Genomic DNA, 19681 nt, shown 5'->3' on the forward strand with positions numbered 1-19681 from the left:
ACTTTGTTTTTCTTGGTGCTATAGTAACAAAGCACATTTTTGAACAAATGCTGCTTTTGGTTTGTTCACCATGATAATGTGTGAACTATTGATTAATATATTTATGAGTCAGACTTTTTTCCTTTGAAGTCCTCATTTAATCTCTTGTAAATAGTCTCAGATCTCTGTGTCTTTACCTGCAGCTGGAATGGACATGAACATGAAATAGAGGCGATATTCATAAGCTTCATCAAGCCAGTTTAAAACCATTCCAAGCATTTGTATGTCTGCTCTGAGAATCTAACAAACTAGTTCAACAGATAAGACTTTTCCCTCCTTTATTCATATTTTATGGTAGCACTTAGGTTTTCACCCTAGTGTCTTGATTATTTTTAGAGGACAAGGTTATATGTTATATATTAGCTATATTGTTCCATAGATTACTGGCCATCTCTGGAGTTTAAGAGAATTTTCCATAGCTGTTAATCCTGAGCATTGGCAACATCATTGTTAACACTGAATAATCAAAGCTCTGGAAAGCAGAAGAAATTCTAATTAAAAAAAAAATAATTTAATTGGATTCTTTACTATTTTCTTATAAGCTGGTTATTTTTTTGTTGGGAAAAAAACAGAAAAAAACCACTTAGCATTTAATGAAAGAGTCTCTTGAAAGTTTATTGTTGGAATATCATACCTTTAGCTAAGGTTCTTTTATGTGGATCTTTGTGGCATGTGAGTTCTTGAAAAAGCCAACAAATAAAAGTAAGGTCTGATAGAGATCTTTGCATATGTAAGAATTTGTATATGTCTTCTAGGTGAATTTGGAACAGATGTTGTTCATTAAATCTATTACCTACCATAAATGATTTAGCGTGAGCTAGTAATTTGAGGGACTCCCAGGTGTGCACTGCTACAAAAATAATACACTGGTCAGAACTTGTTAGTCATGGTACCCTTCTACAAATTAGAGCGTATCCAGTCCCATCTAGCTTTCTTTTCTTTTTTTTTTTTAATGTCTAGTTCTTTGCAAAAGCATGCTATATGCTTTGTGCACACAATCCTAACAACTATGTATGAAATCATAATTAATCCTGATGACACATTTGTCTATATACAAGGTTATTTATACCTATTCTTCCTGAAGTTGTGCACACTAATTCTCTGGTTCTGTAAGTTGGTGCAGTTATTTTATAGTGAATTTACTGATTTACTGAGAATCAGAAATTTTCAGATTTCCCTAGCAGGCCTGACATGCCATTCCCCTTTCAGCTGTTGAATTCTCATGTATTTTTGCATTCCAGTTTTGAAAAGAAGGTGTACAATTCCATGTTGATTGGAGCTTCTACTGCAAATAAGATTCTAGCATCTCTGTTTACTAAAATTTATGGATTCTGAAAGTGATATCAGACACGTCTCTCCATGTCACTTTGCAACTCTTGGACAAATAACTAAATTCTTACTTTACTAAAAGGGAGATCCGGAAAGACTCATTGCTGCAGAAGCAATATTCTTCTGTGGCATCGGGCAGCCTCTGTAAATATTTCTAACCTAGTGGAGGAAAGAATGGGGGGAAATTCTCTCTTTACTAGCATTGCATAAAACAACTACCAACAAATACATGTGAGCGAGAGAGAAGTTTCAGTTCTCTAGTCATCATGTAGAGCTGTCATAGCACAAAGTAAACACCAGCCTTCTTTCATGAAATTTAGAATATCCAGGCAGAAATGAGGTTAAAACCAAACTTTTTTTTATTGCAGTGGGAATGCTGTACGAGTGGAATATTTTAGTGGAAATACACAATACTGATTTATTTTCCGTAAGGCTGTCATGGATCTTAAATTTTCCCAAGCTGCCTCAGATTCAGGGCACCTTGTTATGTGTTCTTTGTAAAACAGACCTGAAGTTGGCACGTACTCTTCAGCTGGAGATTTAGCAAAAGATGATTCAGTTATACTTTGTGAGTTTAGCTGTAAATGCAGTGTGAGACATTAAAACATTCTCTAATAGAGTTGCAATGACCTTTTCAAGACACATGTCTCAGTGTGCAAACACAAAACAGTAAAAGCCAGAGAATCATAAGCCTTTCACAATGCTCTGCATAAATGTAATGTGATTTAATGCACTCTTTTCTTGAATGATCACCTGACTACTCTATCTCTGAGGGCTCAGTAGTGGTAGAGATGAAGTGATGTTCATATGTGGGGGAATTACTTTAAATCATAGAATGGCCTAAGCTGGGAGGGACCTTAGAGATCATTTAATCCAGCCTCCCTGCCACCAGGGACGCCACTTCTCGACTAGATCAGGCAACACATGGGGACCGAACGGGAATCGAACCCGCAACCTTAGCGTTGTTAGCGCCATGCTCAACTGACTAAGCTAACTGGCCCCCTAATGAATGAAATACTTTACCTGTCAGGTTCTCATTTTTTTTCTTACATCTTGTAGATAGTTTTAATGAGAAAGATTTACTTAAAGATTTCTCTCTGTCATATACCGGGTGTGCCAGAATACCTGCAAATATTCTTTGATGTGTTGTCACCATTGACAACACTGTAAGAGAGAAGTCCTGTATGTTGGTTCAGACCCTCTATTGGCAGTTGTAGACAAAACTCCATTGGCTATACCAGTTCATACCATAAAACAGTAATATTGCTTTGGATAAAAGGATTGTAAACGTAGACTCAGAAGAAAGATGGATTCATGGAAAAAGATTTCAGCACAGCTTCCAGCTTTAAGTCAGTTGGCCAAGTCTGTAATTTGCTTAATTTGCTTTTTTTTTAATTTTATTTTTAAAATGATGGTAGCATATATAGTCTGGAACAGAAGGTTTGAAGTAATGTTTGTCCTAAGAGGGCATAATCAAAAAGTGTTTGTAGAATTTGGGGTCATAATTTTTAGAAGAGTTCACAGAGGATTCTGCAGCTAAAACCATATCTGCTCAGGATTTCATTCCTTCACATTACCTGCTTGACCACCTGGAAAAAAAAAAGTTGTTGGATTTGTGACTGTGTGAGTGTGCAAATAAATCAAAGTGAGTGCCAAACAGAAGAAATAGCTGGACTTTACTCACGTTACTGTCTAAATGATGCTTGAATTTTGAAACTGGGATATTTTCTTCTTTGCTTCATAATGTTTTATAATGCAAAAAAGGAACTTAGTAAAGTGAGACTTTATTTACTGACCTAGGGTACAAGCATAAAGAATAGAGCAATTGATGTAGCTTTTACAGTGTTCCTAGTAATCTGAAATTCTCTATAGTGAGAATAAATGAAGTTGCAAAGTCATATTCTGTATGTCCTCTTTTATTTTAGAATTTGCCTTGCTTAGCTCTGTCCAAGATCAATGTTTGGTAAAGATTTGCTAATGTTTCAAATCCATGAAAACAGTTGCTGCAGGTTGGCACCAGAGTCTTTTAGTCTAAAAATGGTTTTCATCTTATCAATTTCTTATCTCTGCTGAATAGTGGAGGATAAGTTAGTTCAGGTATGAGTCTGGGACTAAACATGCTTGGCAACTGACAGTATTACATAACCAATGTGTTCAATATACACAAAGACATCAGCTAGAAAGTCAAACACTCTGGCAGCATTTAACTTTATCATCAGAAGACACTGAATTTACTACCTTTCATATTGAATTTTTTTTGTTGCTTATTTTCTCCGACGGATTGCTTGTACTTCATATATCTACTATAATGCACAACTGCTGCTGTCACTTAGGGATTATGAAAAGCTCTCTTTTTTTTTCAGATCATCCGGTGAATGAATTTTTGGATCTGTTCAGTCGCCACATGCTTCCTCATTCAATAGATGAACCCCACATTGATGCAGAATCAGCTCAGACTGAACCCTGTACTTCAGACTCTGTGCAGGATTCATCTGAATATATAATATTGGATCCTTTCTTTCCAAACTTTATAGAATTTGAAGAAGAGGAAGACTGTGAAAATACTACTGACGTTACTACTCCTCCAGCTTTGCAGTTCATCAATGGAAAGCAACAAGTTACTAGTGCACCTAAGAACACAAAAGCTGAGGAAGCAAGAAGTGACCAAATTGAAAGTGTTGCACATTCCAAAAATGTAACCTTTTCTCAAATCAATGAAACAAACACATTTATAATACCTGAAGCTGAAGCTTCTGGGACTAGGCAACCAAGCAAAGCTGGAGAAGTAATAGGGGCGTTTCAAGTTACACAGCCAACAGCAGATGTTGCAATGTTAGAACCTGTTTATAGTGGTGAGTCAGAAGTTGTGACAACAGAAAAATCAATAGCCATTACTTCCTCACAGGAGCAGTCACTGCAAGAAAATAAAGAGACCTTAACATGGCATGGAACAGAGGAGAGCTCTACTAAAGATACAAGAAACTTGATTGTGATTACTAGTGAATCCTCTGGAGATCACTCTACCGAATCAGATTTATCTAGTTCTGTCTTCTCAGAAATTGTAACGATGTCAAGAAAGGAAGAAGACGAAAAAAATTCTGGTGTAACTTCTGCTCCTGATGCATCTACTGTGGAAAGTTCTGCTGTAACTGCTTCTATGGGCGCAGTTTTTAATACTGCTATGGTACGAATAGGTGTGAGAGACCCTATTCCAGAAGAGACAACCCTTACTCCAGAAGATCATTATAAATCAACTGTTAAACTCAATGCAAATTCCCCTGTTGAAAATCTTGTGCATACAAGAAGTCATACAGGAAAGCCTGAGATGAGTGCTTCTTCCTTTATAGTTCTAGAAGGCTCTGGTGATGTAGAAGAGGGCATGAGTATAACTTCAGCCATGACAATGGAAACAGCAGTAACAGGAACATTTTCAGTGCAAGATACCTCTTTGGGCTCTGACACTGTACTGCCAACAGAGATTTCTGTAACCATTTCAGGAATCACCTCTGCTTTTGATCAAAGTTCAGAAGTAACTGTTGCCACAAATTCTGTGTCTGAGTTTACTACAGAAAAGGTAGTTGCCAGCTCTCTTGTAACTGGAAAGGATAACGAAGATGAAAAAGAAATACAGACCACCATTTACACAAGCCAGGAAAATTCAGCTACTGCTGCAGTGGAAAATTCAGAGTTGAATAAACTTGGGAACACTATTAGTAAAGTCAGAACTGTAAGTCAAGAGCCAACCCCACTCAGAAAAATAGTACCAGTAACAGGTACTGTAAATACTGAAATCAAGGAGGTCACTACCATTCCTCTCATAAGAGAGAAGAAGCTTTTCATAAATGAAGGGTCAGCAGAAGAGCCAGCAGACATATTTTCAGGGGGTCCCACAAAAAAAGTGGTAAGTACTGACTCCCTGTTTATTGATCCAGGTTCTGGAGACATAGATGTTGTCATTGAGCCTGCTACTTTGACTTCAGTTACATTAAAGACTATCACTGAAACACAAACAGAAAGGGATGAAGGAAAAGTTTCCAGCATAGATGGTGCTTCACTGAAGAATGCAACAGAAGAATATGAAGAACATGCAAGAACATATGAATCAGCAGTATCAGTTTCAAGTACTGAGTCAGGTGGTTTGACAAAGGATTCTGCAGCAGCAACTGAGATATTCTTGTTTAGTACAGGAAAGCCAGCAGAACAAAATCAGGAAACAAAACCAACTTACACAGCTCTTTCTGAAGTAAAATCTAGAACTGATTCTAGGAAAGAGGCAGTATCTCACATTGCCCCAGAAGTTAAAACTGAAGATTTAGAAACAGGTGAATTCACATCATCTCCAGAATCAGTGTTAAGTAACAGCCCTCATGACACCATGGTGACTTATGGTACTGGCAATATAAAAGCAGGAGCTCAATCTACAGAAAGCAAAAATGCAAAAATTAGTTCTGCAACTGCTTCATTAGGCAAGATTCTGCTGATTGAGCATGGCTCTGGAGAAGAATTCAAAGGTGATGGCAGCACCACAAAACTAATGTCTAATGGACCTACTGAGGAAATACTTGAAAGGCATTTATCATTTATTGATCAGGGGTCTGGAGAAGCTAACACTTTCATTGAATCGTTTGCAAAAACAGCAGTTTCTTTCACTAGGAGACCAGAAACACTAGAGAAGTATGACAAAAATTTTGTCAGCACACCACCTATGGACCATGTTTTCACTACTGAACCTGATGAGTTAGTAACAAGTACTGAACATGAAGTAAACACAATAGGAAGTGTAACTGACACAAGAATGGAAGAGAAAACAACTGATGAACTGACAGTGAGATATTTTTCCACAAAGTTTCCTTTAGTGGAAGATATACATTCTGGGGAAGACAGACCAAGGGAAATTTCACCAAAAGCTATAGAATCTTCTGAAGAAACAACAACAGACCCATTCTTTAAAAGTACACAGGCTAACCATGAACAGCTGGGATTTTTAAATGTTCCAACTGTCAGTCCATATTCAGAAGAAAAGGAATTAGAAACTCAATCTATTAAAAAAATACTTTTGCCATTTAATGATGACAGAGTAACTGAGCCTTCAAAGATTGAAAGGAAATACGTAAGCTCTCCAGTTATGGATACAGAGCAAGAGGAGGAGTTCATACAAAATATTTTCCCTACTAAAGATATTCCCAGATCACTTCTGACACGTAAAGAGGAAAAGCTAACAAATTATGAACTTATTGGTGATCCATTGTTTTCAGGACAAGGATCTGGAGATGACCTTGCTGTTACACCTTCTGTAATGCCATTGACTGTCAAAGAAATCGTGAGTACTTCAAGTCCTCATTCTTCTCATTCTGCAAATATGGGATCCAAACTTCCAACCAACAAGACACAAGACTTTGAAAGAGAAAGCACTGTATCAAATGCTGAGATTAGTGAAGTTACAAGTGCTGTAACTGAGGTTCTGTCAGAAAAAGCAGACCAGCCCCTCAGTTCAGTGATCACCAGTTCCCCAGCTTTAGCAGAAGAGAGTTCCAAGAGCTTCAGCTCTAAAGAGATTGAAGAGATGACACATTACTTTGTTGAGGTTGAAGAACCTCACAGTAATGAAAGTAAATATAGGAGAGGAGAAAATGAAACAGATAGGACAACAGCTATGTCTAAAGCTATTTCTCAAGAGGAAACTTCACATTTGCTGATTAAAGATGGTATTACTCCCATTTCTGTAATACTGAGTGGAACTCATAATCTGGAAACAGAAGAATCACTTGTAACAACAACAAAAATACCAGGCAGAGTATTACCTGAAAGCTCTGGAGAAGGATCTGGCTGGGTTGGTGTTTTGGATTCATCTTCTCCTAAAATTTTTACTCATTTGTCAATCCCTCATGTGTCAAAAGTAGAACTAAATGCTTCATCTGATATTCCCAGGGAAGTATATTCTGAAGTTATGACAACAGAGGCACCGATGGATGGATCACAGACTGTGATCAGAGGTCTAGATTCACTTTTCACAGAAGAAAAAGAGATCGTGGCAAATCCATCTCCTGTTCAACCAAAGACAACTACATCAGAAGAACTAATAAGTGATACTGGGATATATGAGAAAATTATTCCCATGATAGATGATAAAAGAAGTGTTACATTGAACATTTCTGTTCATGGTGATATTACACTAATTGAAGAACGACTTCAAATCCCATCACAAGAAAAAACTATTATTGACATGGATCACTCAAAATCAGTGCCTGAAGATATAATAAGTGTGCAGACAATGACAAATCCTGTCATGGAATCAACATATGGCAGTGATGATGGCATGACAGCTGAAGGGGAGAAATACAATTCCACACCTGATTTTTCCATAACCAAAGGGAAGACGTTTGGATCTGGTGATACTCTTTCTTTGACTGCTTCTAGTCAGCCAAGCAGTGAATCAGTAACAGCTGGGCACAGACCAAAATCAGATGACAAAGATTTGGTTTCAGGGAATGCAGTGAAATTTGCAACAGAAACTCTCCTCGCTACTGAGCAATCTGAACTGGATGTTTTCCTCCCTACAGTACCATCACTGGCAAGGCCTCATGTGCCTCATGAGTCTGAACATGTTGTAATAAGTACAACTGAAGACAACTACAAGCTGAATACATCAAACAACAAAGTAATAGCAGATCAAAGTGAAACAAGCTCTGTCTCTGACTTTTCTGGAATGGGCCAAGAAGAACTATATGATAGGCAGCCTATAGTTCTAGCTACTGAGACAGAAAAAGTTTTGACAACCGACATGCTTGATCTAAGTCTTGCCACCACACAGCATACATCCCAACTGACAACTGTATCTTCTAGCAAGAATGAAGTAAAAGGTCCTACAGTATACACAAACACAAAATCGGCATCAGCAGAGTATGAAGAAACCGACTCAGTGAATTTTTATTCTGTACCTCTAACTCCTACATCCTCAGTAACTGTTCAGTTAGTTAATGGAGTATCTGAGTATCCTGAGGTAATCATTCCAAGTACATCATCATCAAGGGATTCAGATCAGTCCCATCATTCATCAGAAGGAACCTTCAAAGAGGTTAGTTCAGATATTGCGGCAACATATAAGCCACCGACTACAGACCTTCTTGACAGAACAGAGTCTTCTCTGCTGGAGCTTTCTCCCAGACCTATTTCAGAAAGCACAACTACTGAAAGTATTCCTCACTTTAATAAACATGTAACAGCCAGGACAGAGGAGACAGAAACCTCTGTAACTGATTTCGCTCTTCAGGAGGAAGCTACTATTTCTGGAGATTCTCCATCAATACTTGTCATGCCTACTGCTTTTCTGAATTTTGGAGAAAGAGTGAGCACAGATGTTCCAGAAGTTAGCACAATAAAAGTTGAAGCTACTTCAGGGAGAGTGAACAACCCCCATCAAGAAAATGACAGGAGTACTGAGAGAGAGATCCCATGGCTTTTTTCCACACCTGTTTCAGATTCACCCTATAGTATTGAAAGTGAAGTATTTAAACCTGACCAGGAAGCAGTTACAATGGTAACTTCATCTTCACAACCTTTGGATAGAAGTACGGAAACACAGTCAGCTTTGTTTGGTCGAGGGGAGATCACGACAATTTCTTCTAACATTGCAACAAACAGCACCGCCCCTGGAAACGGTCCATATCAAAATGAGCAGTCAACCATAAACTCTGAGGAGCCAAATACTATTGAACTTGTAACTTCACCATTTTCCCTTCTGGAAGTCACTAATGGATCAGAGTTCCTGACTGGCACCAGTGTGGGTTCAGTTGAAGGCACAGCAGTGCAAATTCCAGGTAACTTCCAAATATGATCACTGTTGTATGTTTGTTGTGATACTTGTAAATGTGTGTCTTAACTCAGATAAGAGGTATGACAATCAGAGCACCATGTGAAATAACAACAGAACTTGTGATCCTCAAGCTTTGAAATCAGCATGATCGTAACCCCTTTAAAGTGAAGGAGGATAAGGGTACGAAAACTCAAGCTCAGTGACTTTTCCTGAGTGTTTGCGTCGTGGAGCTCTGGATCAGACTTGAGGTGACCAGCCAGTTCTAAAAGACGGGAAGGTAACACTGACTGTGGTAGAGAATTCAGCTGTAAATTATTTAATATTCCTATTTCCAACAGATGATTTTGTCTGATACCTTTTCTGTGTTGGCATGATGATAATGCTTATACAATAGGTTTATAGCTAGTGCTGGTTCATAACATCTTGCAGTTGACTAAGGGAGCAGATACAGTGTACATTTTATGATCAGGATTGCCTGTAAAAAAAAACTTCTTTTAACCTACAAGATGCCTTTCCACATAAGAGAAAACAGAGACTTCACGTTTTCAGCCTTGCTGTAGCTTTAACTGGTTGATACAGTGTCTGTCTCTTATAAATTACAGATCTTTTTGTTAGACATCATTTGCCACGGTATTTTATTTTACTTAATGTTTTTTAGGCACCATGTCAATGAATACATAGATGATGCAGGTAGGGTCAATATGAGTAGGGTTTCTTCAATTCATGTTTTATCTAAATATAAAAGAGAAAAGAGATAAACTGGCTTAATTTTATAGGGTTTTCTATTATCTCTCCTCAGATAATCCACATAAGTGTCAATGTGAAAGTATTTTCTGGGAAAATATTTGATCTGTAGGAGGACAGACAGTAAACATACAATAAACATGATTAGATGTTTAGCATAGCCCTATGTTTGGGACTTCCAGTGAAACAGTCCTGAAACAAGCACCTCGTTTTATGGGTATTATCAGATTATTTTCAAAACCTTCAAAGTAAGATCCTGCCCACTTAATTACAACCCTAAATTTATGTAGATGGGATTTTCTTCTGGGGAGTTTCAACTGAAACTTTCCAGTGACTAGATAAAGACCTTGGTATTTCAAGAAGACTTTTAGGAATGTCTAACTCACAAGGCTAAATTAGACATTACTTATCTATGATTTCAGAAATGATAGATTATTTTTGGAAAAATTGCAACCAAAAATCTCAACTTTTCTTATGTCTCTGAATTAACTTAAGTTACCTAACTCTTACCCATTTTGTAAGTTTTCAAAGCCAGGGCTTTCCTATTCTATTGCAGAGGGCTGTCTCCGTAATTTTCCTCTAACTCTGAGAAGTTAATACTCAGAAATGGTTTGTACTTGTTTGTGTGAGTGATTGCTCCTAGGCATTAAATCAAGTGCAAACACCTAGATATCTAAACTCATTTCAAATAAGCATCTCTAGAAGGCATAAAGCTCTGCGAGAAAAAGATATTTAAATGATAACTCCCATTAACAACCAAGGATTTCACAGCAGGTAAGCTTTTATCTTAATGTTTACTTCAGTTATGAATGTATTCAGCACCTTTGTATTCTTCAAATGTGTTTTTAAGAAAGACAGGTGAGAAATACACACATATGAAAACATTCTTTCAAAGAAATAAGACTTTCTGGGGATTGATTGAGTAAACGTAGCAAAGTGAAACAGCAACCAGCCAGTATGTTCTGCGTACCCTATCATTCTGCATAAACTAACCCTGTTCAAAGAAAAAAAAAGAAAAGCATTTACCATTCATTTTGCATACGTTTAACTGTTTTCTGCTATAATTAATTGTCATGTCATGCAAACTAAATCCTTAATAGAAAATCATGACTGCCAAATATAGTACAAATTGCTATGAAAAAATATAGTTCTGAAAAAGTAGTTATACTGGTTCATTGTAAATGCCATGTTGTTAATAAAGGTGAAAATAGTGATGCTTGAAAATAAGCTTTAGTGTTTTATAAAATTATCTTGTTCTCAGTAGTCTATTATGTTTAGAGAGTTTTTGTAATGACAGTAAAACTTGAAGCATCAATGCAGAAATGAAGAAAGCTTTCTTCCCCAAAATCAAAAAGACACCAGTTCCTTGAGACTACAGAGTCAATTTTTGTTTTCTACTTATTTAACAGGCCAAGATCCATGCAAAAGCAATCCCTGCCTTAATGGTGGTACCTGTTATCCACGTGGTTCATTTTACATCTGTACGTGTTTGCCAGGTTTCAACGGCGAGCAGTGTGAATTAGGTAAGCTGATGCCATCTAGGTACTGATCAAGTTGAATATAAAGTTTTCATACATGAGATCTACAGAAGTGGTCTGTTTTGAAGTTGAAGAATACATAGATATTTGAAAAATTCTACAGTGAGGCCTTACTGAAGAAGAGAAGAAATAAATGGAGGTCTAATTATCCCTCTTCTCCCTCCCCATAAAGTGGGGACACAAACAAAAGGGAATTGTAAATGAAATATATGACCTGGAATTCATAACATTAAATTCATAAATACAACAAATAAAACTAAATTAATGTTAATATTTGGGATAGTGCTTAAATGCTTTCTTTAATTATTTGAAAGAATGTTAAAAGAAATTAATCCCAAATGAGACTGGGAAATTGAATACTGAATGTCAGCTTCATTTTCTTTCAAGGAAACTGTAAATATTATCATGATCATATACATGTCTGATATAAATTAGTGTTTTGATGACTCCTCAAGCTGCTTGTGACATCTATGTTTACCTGCTATGACTGTGGTTTTCAAGACACTCACCAGTACAGTTCAGAATGACCAGCTTTTCTTTCCAACCAGAAAGCCAGAGTTAGATAAAAGTGGAAGTTTGGCTGTTTAGTGTAGAGCTCATTTAGGCTTTTAAAAAATTGTGAGTTTAATTGCCTGATAAATACCATGGATTTCCATTACACAGTTGCCTGCCAAATTTAAAAGAAAAAAAATGCATAGTTCAACTCATCATATATAACTTGGGAGAAAAATAACAACCCCACCCAAAGGCTGATATCAGGGCAGCATAATTGTCAGGATAACTATGGTTTTATTTGTGTTCTGCAAAAGAGTATGTGATTAAAACAATAATTAGTCAGTGTTTCTCTCTGCTTTCCTATACACATTGATGAGTTTGCTAGTTTCCTAATGGATTATTGCTGGTGGACATCAAGTTTTAGATGTTGCATCTTAAATCTTTGTCAAGGAATGTGGCATCCTCTGGTTGCAAACCAGAAGTCAGAAATAAAAAAATTCACTTTTTTTTTTTCAGATTATAAAGAATAATGGCCACTTTTTGTCCCCTAGAATTCTTAGTGTCTTATTAATGAATTGGAGTGGGGCAGTCCACAGCTAGTCACCATGTAGAAATATGTTCTGTGGTGCTTAAGAAAATGAACCTCAGAACTTTTAGCCCTCAGTTCAGGGATATTCTGGATATAATCATGAAACATTAACTTGAGAGCTTTCCAAATAACTGGAGCAAAAAAATTTGAGCAGAAATAGTTTTTTAAAAGAAATATATTTTAAAAAATCTTTAATGTGATGCAGCAATTATTCCTAAGACTGCACAACTGTTTCTTGGCTTGTAGATATGCTTAATATCACTCTTATATTTTAATAGCTATTCACTGTCAGCAGTTCACTTTGGGTTAACATGTTCACAAAATCTGCATTGTAGTTCAAATTGTGATTGTTTCAGAGGAGCAGCACTCACTAAAAAACACCAAATGACCTTTATAAAGAGATATACTAGCTTATAATCTATGAAAATGAATGCAAAAAGTAATTATAGTAAATGAATTAGTGCTCCAAGGTATTTTAGCAGTCAGAGGAGTGGGGGAGGGAAAAGTTACTTGTTTGCTCTACAGCCAGAGTCTCAGCAGTAAACCTGTGCATGACTATGAATGTTAGTATCTTCCTAATCAATTAGTGAGATTGTCGTTATAGTTCTCTGTCCTTGTCTTGATAATAGTAGACAAGGAAGAAATGAGAAATGCAAACCAATAAGATGCCAGGGCATGTTGCTTTGTAGACAGAAATTATGAGACTCTTTAATGGTACATGGTAAGATTTCCAGTATTTGAGACTCCTGAAAATATCGGAGGCTTTCAGTACTTGAGGAGAATTTTTTGTGCTGTGGTAACACACTCCAGTTAAATTTTCCACAAGCATGGGAAAATACTATATACTGTGCAGTATCACTTCTTTCTCAGCTACACAATGAGAAACTGGAGGTCTGGATTTTAGAAATTAACTCGGGAATCAGATTGCGGACATAAAATTGTTGATCATTAGTGCTGCACTTCCTGAGAAAACTCCTTGGCTTGTGAGTGACAACAAAGGAAGGTTGCTTAGTGAAATCAGTTATCATGCAAATAAACCAGTCACTTGGATCTTTTGCAATACTTCATTCTTCTGGATTGAACAGATAGTAGTAATAAGTATGACTAAAGCTGAAGAACATTTCCCTTCTAGGAGGTGGGTGGATTATAAAAACACTTTTATCTCTCTGTTGTAGATATCGATGAATGCCAGTCTAACCCATGTCGGAATGGAGCCACGTGTATAGATGGCCTCAATACTTTTACTTGCTTGTGTTTGCCAAGCTATGTAGGTGCTCTCTGTGAACAAGGTAAGGAGTATTCTTTAATCTATTGTCATCAAAGTTTCCTGTTTCCATTTCAACACCATCTGGAGTAACTAGTCAAAGCCTCCTAAGATTGAGAGGATGGTTGAAACCATCAAAATCTGTGCAAAGTCAACAGTGAGGATGAGAGATTGCCATTTTTGAGTACGTCAGACTCCAATGATTTGTGGCTCAGGACTTTTTGTTTAAGGTTACATCTGCATCTTTTTTACAGATGGACGAGAGCAAACTGCAAGTCACTGCTGTACTGAATATAAACTGGTGTACTGGGCAGTCTTTGTCAAAATAACAACAAATGTACAGCTTCCAGGTGGCTCCAAGGCAAGCACACTCTGCTCATATTGGCTTGCAAACTACTGGGAAGACAGTTACTGCTATTCTTTCATTACTATAGTGATGTTATGGAATGAATGGGAGCAGAGTCACTCTGACTTACCTCCTGTCTTAAAAGATGTATCAGAACCATTACTTCCAGCAAGCATCACAGGAAAGCAGAAATGACCTACTGAATACACCAGTTTATATATCTATCCACTAGGGGCCATAGCCTTGACAATTTAATCCCAAAATTTTCAAATTGTTTTGTTCTGTGACTATTTTAGGAAAGTAGGTGCAGGAGTACAAATACAAGGAAGTTGTAAAAGACTTTCTAAACTGGACAAGTGAAATCAGATTAAATATCCAAGTCTCTGTAATTGGTAGAATATGGTCTGCAAGAAATCCACTGTATTTACAAGAAGTATTTACAATGTATGATGCTTACTCAATTATGTGCATGTAGGAGGAGGAATAGGGTAGCAAAGTCCATTCTGTTAGTAAAATCAGTAGAGATATTTCCACAGGAAAAAGAAATGGTATTTTAAAGTGTACTTTTAAAACCTTATGAAAATTCTTTTTTCTTTTTCTTCAGATGAATGGTTTTGGTCACAGGTGAATGAATTAAAACTTTAGAATCTTTAATTAATATTGTGTATTTTCATGCTTGTTTCCCATCGTCAGTAAAGACAAATTGCAAACTCTTCCAGCTCAACCTATAGAGTTTTATTTGTTAGACCTGAAAACTCTCAAAACTGACTGGCTCCATCACTTTTCACTGTTAAACTTTTTTAGTAGTCTGGCTAACTTCGCAATTTGAAAGGACTTTCTAAATTTTCTCCAAAATTATAAGTGACAGTGTTTTCATACAAAAGAAATAAATGTTCTCAGTCCCTTCCTCCCCCGCTTCATTCCAGCAAATCTATAGTAGCGAGTGTCTCTGTGTACTGGTAGCTTTGAGCTGTTTTTTTACGACCAACCTGAGAGTGCATTTGAGGTGGTTAATGGGAACATTTCCTAGTTTGTCAATCAGAACCAGAGCCCTGCTCACTCAGCTTTGGAATTTAAATTTCCTTCACTTAAAGTCCTGCAGTGGTTTGGGACTTGGAAAAGCATTTAGTGCCAAATTTCCACTCCACCAGACAAAATAAAACTGTGTTGGCAATTCAGACACAGTTGTCTGGCAAGCAGGCTTTATTTCAAGGCAACAGTCCTGACCTCACTAGATTTAAAGACCAGCCAGAACGACAGAATGCATACCTTGGTGCCACAGGAAAGGTGGAGTTAAGCACACCTAGATTATATTTCATTACTCTTTTTTTTTTTCTTCAATATATACTATTCATTTTAGAAAGATTTGAAAACAAAAAAGTCAAGCTGCAGGGCTTTCTTAGACATGATGCTGAGTTTTCAAAATGCCATGGGAGGGAATGGAAGCAGACAGTCCGTGTTGCCTGTAGAAATGAAGCTCAGAGTAGGAGACAACTCCACTGCATGCTGGTCCTGTGATACTGATGTAGAAAAAGATGCAGGGCTCAGAATTTTTCACAAATTCCCCTGTGAGTCTTTTCTAAGCTAAGGGATCTTTGGCCTGATGTATTATGCCTGTGTCAGTGTTAAGAGGGGACATGAACAGAGGACAGTGCAGCTGCACATCAGGGAGCTCCAGCAGGTGGTAGAAGTCAGAGGAGCCTTCAGGGTGATCTAACCCAGGGTGAGGGAAATCAACCCTGAGATTCAGCGATCTGTAACTGGCTCCCTGACAGCTGTTTTTCTTGCCAGGTGGAAACAGTTCAGCAGACAATCTGAACCCAGGGACTTCTTCCTTAAGAGAGCCAAAGTTGTCTGATGTTAGAAGTAGCTAAGGGTGTTTGCATTTTAAACTAGATTGGTAAACTAGCATTGCTTCTGGTTCAGGCTAGATTAAAAGTAGAGTAGACCACCTCTGTTAAGTAATACCCTCCTTCACCCATCACATGGATCTTTTCAAAGTACAAATGCTTATCTGCATTTTTACTTGGTGATGCTTGAATGTCACTTAAAATGCGGAAATATACCAAAACCACTTTTTCAAAGTGTGTCTGCAGGGTCCGGTAGCTTCCTGGGGTAGATGTGAGTCTTTGCATTGTCATCACTCTGTGAAAAACCCTTATGAGAGCCTTCAGTTTCCAGATAAATGAGCCCAGAGCCCAGATCCTCCCAATTTTGCTGCTTGAAGCATCGCTTTGCAAGCTTCATGTTTGGGGAAGGAGGAGAGAAAGGCGGTTTGGTACCCTGTGTCACACCAGGCTTGTGGAACCAACTGTACAGAATATTCCCCAGTGACCAGTGAGGTACATGAAAGTCCATGGCTGTTGTTGTATTAACTGACAATCTGTATCTGGGGTGAGGAGTACCTTGCTTCATGAATATTTACATGGGAAACAATAAAATCCTAGAGAATTGCAATCTAAACCTCAAGGTCAAGAATAAGTTTTCTTTATAAGAGTTGGATGAGTACCTGTTTAGATTTTCCTCTTCCTTGGCTGGCTAGAGTTTTCTTTTTCCTTTTGCTATTGCAGCTGGTATCTACCTGCTTTCAAGGAACAATGTTTGTGCTTCAAACTCAAGGCTTGGGTTTCTCTGCTGCAGGATCTCTGCAGGCACACCTAGGCTAGCCTATTTACCAAATGCAGCTGCATTTCGACCTGAGTGTCGAAATGGCACATATGTGTTTGTTACAGGACATGCTTCCTAGGGATAGTAAAACCAGCTGTTCTCTTCCAGGTTCTGAAAACAAAACAACTGGGTTTTTTTAATCATTATGTCAGGGACAATGTGTTTGGGTTTTTTTATAACCCAAGTCCATTGTTCAAATGTCTGTGATTACTCCAGCCTCATTTGATTCAATTTGTTCCTAGATTTTGGTAGCTTGGGATGGAAGTATTTGAGAAACTCTCAGTGCAAAAATACTTTCTGAAAACAGATGGTCTCTAATCGATGTTTTCCAGCTGAAAAGGGATTATTTTTAATATTTACCAGAAAAATGGTTTCTCCTCAAGATGTGTGGGCTAATGGGCCTCAGGTTTGTTAGCTGAAGGCAGACTGTCATAGATAAAATTCACAGCTGAGTAGAACACTCATTTTCTAGTTCCTGCATTTCAGTCTTTATTTTCTTTAAGCCTCTTACAGAATTTCTTTAAAGACAAGGGACCTATTGTCAGCAGCTTATTGCAGCTGTTGAAAAAAGCAATACCTATCCATGTACTAAACCTACAGAGAAATTTTTTTTTAAAATGCAGCATTTAGAGATGATGTTATACATATATAACTGCAGTTACAGAGAACAGAAGCTGTGTAAGTAACTCCTAGCACACATCACTAAAAAAGCCTGTAAATTGTCATAAATCTTAAGACTAGTCAGGCAAATTTTAAAACACCATATACGTGGCAAGTGGTGTTTCAGTCTTTCCATCACATTCTGGAATAGGTTAGGGAAAGCTGTGATTACCTCCCTGGGTAAGTATACAATGAACATGGAGTATCGTATTCATTAAGTGCTTGCATCTACTTTGTTCACAGGTGATCGGGTCAGTAAATTTACAGCCACTTGTAATTAGACTTTACTGGTTCAGTAAAGGCATTAAAAACTTACATCATATGGAGCCCTTACCTTTGTCACCTTGTCAGCTTTGTTAATGTAGTATGTGTGTAGTTACACACACTTAAGACAAAGCACCACAGAGATGGAACAGTGTCTACATTTCCACTTGCCTGGTTGGTATTTTTTATCCTGCAGCATCCTAACTCTCCCTTTCTCCATTTCTTTTCCCCTCTTCTCCTCAAATTCTCCTATAAAAAACACCTCAAAAAAACCTGAAACCAAAATACCCAACATAAAAAAATCCTTTTTCCCCCTTCTAAAAACCCTATGTAGTTTATAGTCATCAGCCCTGTCTTCTTCTATCTGTAGATCTGGGCTACAAAGAAGCGCAGAAGAAGCTACTGAGCTTTTCCAGTTTGGAAAAAAACCCATGGTATTTTGGATAGGAGGGAGGAGTTGTAGGGCACTGCAGTGCATGCATTTCAACTGAGAGAACCTATGTCACTGTTTGGCATCCTCTACCTTAAGAAGAGAAATTCTGTTAATCCTGATGCATATGCAGGCCATTCTATCCAATTCTTTGAACCCAGTCATCCAGGTTTTGTGTTTTCAAGCCTCTTTCCTTCCTCCACACTCCTTTTAGCACATCTTCCCTCGAACTGTGCATTTTTTTCCCTAGCAGACGCCAAGGAAGTCTTACTTAGAATTGCGTGAAAATTCTCTCTGGCCACAATTTTCTCAGCCTGCAATGCTGCTTATTATCTGACTTCTTTCCTGTGGGAAAAGAGAGTCTCTGAACAAGATGAATAATAAAATTCTAAGTGCCTTCACAAAGGACATAGCACTGTTAATCAGCATTGTGTGGTTAAACAAATGTTCTAGGAAGCCAAAGGAAGACTAAACTTTAAAAAGGCCTAGATGCCAGAGATTAAAGCTGTATCTACAGCCTGCACCTCATGCAGGATATAAAGAGGGAAAAGATTAAAAACAAACAAGTTGGTAGCACGGATTACATTCCTTTCTCATAGCTGGGATTACTCAAGTCGCAAGCAGTTTTCTAAAGATTAACATGTTGAAAGTAGGGAAGATAACCAGTGTAAGCTCTTTTACGCCTTTGTGTTTAGTATGTTTATGTCTGTACCGATGACTTTTAGAAAACAGTTTGATACCAGACTCCTAAGACAATGACAACTGTGTTATCGTTACCAGGAATTGTAGTAGAAATTCAGGTAAGCCTCTGAAGTGATAGCTTTGCACCCTTAAGTCCATTTATGTACGTGTAAAGTCTAGTTTTCATATGGGGAGATCTTAAAACTTGGGAAAAAAATGACTCTTTGGACCTTCAGGATGTGAATGTCCTCTTCTCGGTATGAATTAAAAAGAAGACGTGTCATGATTTTTTCTTTCCACAATTGTCTTTGGGGTGATGGCGGCTTGAATCTAATAAATCACAGGTAGCGTATTTGCAGTCATAAATCTTTGGCATGTTCTGTAATATTCGACTTTTTCTGTACTAATGCAAAAAAAGCTCCTTTGACCAAGACACATTATTCAATACCGACTATACTGACTTACTGCAAAAAGAAATTCAATTTCATACCCAGAATGTACTTATACCTCTGCAAAGGCCGGACAGCTGCTTTCAGGCACAGTTTAGTTTGGGAATTGAGAAAACTTGGTGGGAAGTGCCAATTCCTGTTTGGTGGTAGGGGAAGGTCAAGCTTTGTGTTTCTGTTCTTCAGTATCCTGCAACTGAGGCCTTTCAGCGTGAGCCATCGTGTACTTGGATGTCTGGAACTGGCTGTAGTGGGAACAAGCTGTAATCTTCTGCTGAATTGTCCTTTATGATGCCATTTTGTCTGCCATAAGTCAAAACAGTCTGAATCTTCCCTACTGTTTTTTCCCATTCCTCCCTAAAGCTCTCTCTTCTCA

At 37.7% G+C, this 19681-nt stretch overlaps 1 protein-coding gene across 1 annotated transcript in view; it reads left to right on the forward strand.

The window, feature by feature from the left end:
- The window catches only part of LOC104271777 (versican core protein-like), a gene marked incomplete at its 5' end in the record, with an annotated part of 72407 nt that overhangs the window by 32474 nt on the left and 20252 nt on the right, over positions 1 to 19681 (forward strand). The window contains 3 exons of the mRNA XM_009866560.1: positions 3732 to 9185; positions 11335 to 11448; positions 13723 to 13836. Coding sequence (XP_009864862.1) covers positions 3732 to 9185; positions 11335 to 11448; positions 13723 to 13836 — 5682 coding nt within the window. The remainder of the gene's footprint in view (positions 1 to 3731; positions 9186 to 11334; positions 11449 to 13722; positions 13837 to 19681) is intronic.

Source organism: Apaloderma vittatum, unplaced genomic scaffold (genome assembly GCF_000703405.1).
Source record: "Apaloderma vittatum isolate BGI_N311 unplaced genomic scaffold, ASM70340v1 scaffold5353, whole genome shotgun sequence".
NCBI lineage: Eukaryota > Metazoa > Chordata > Aves > Trogoniformes > Trogonidae > Apaloderma > Apaloderma vittatum.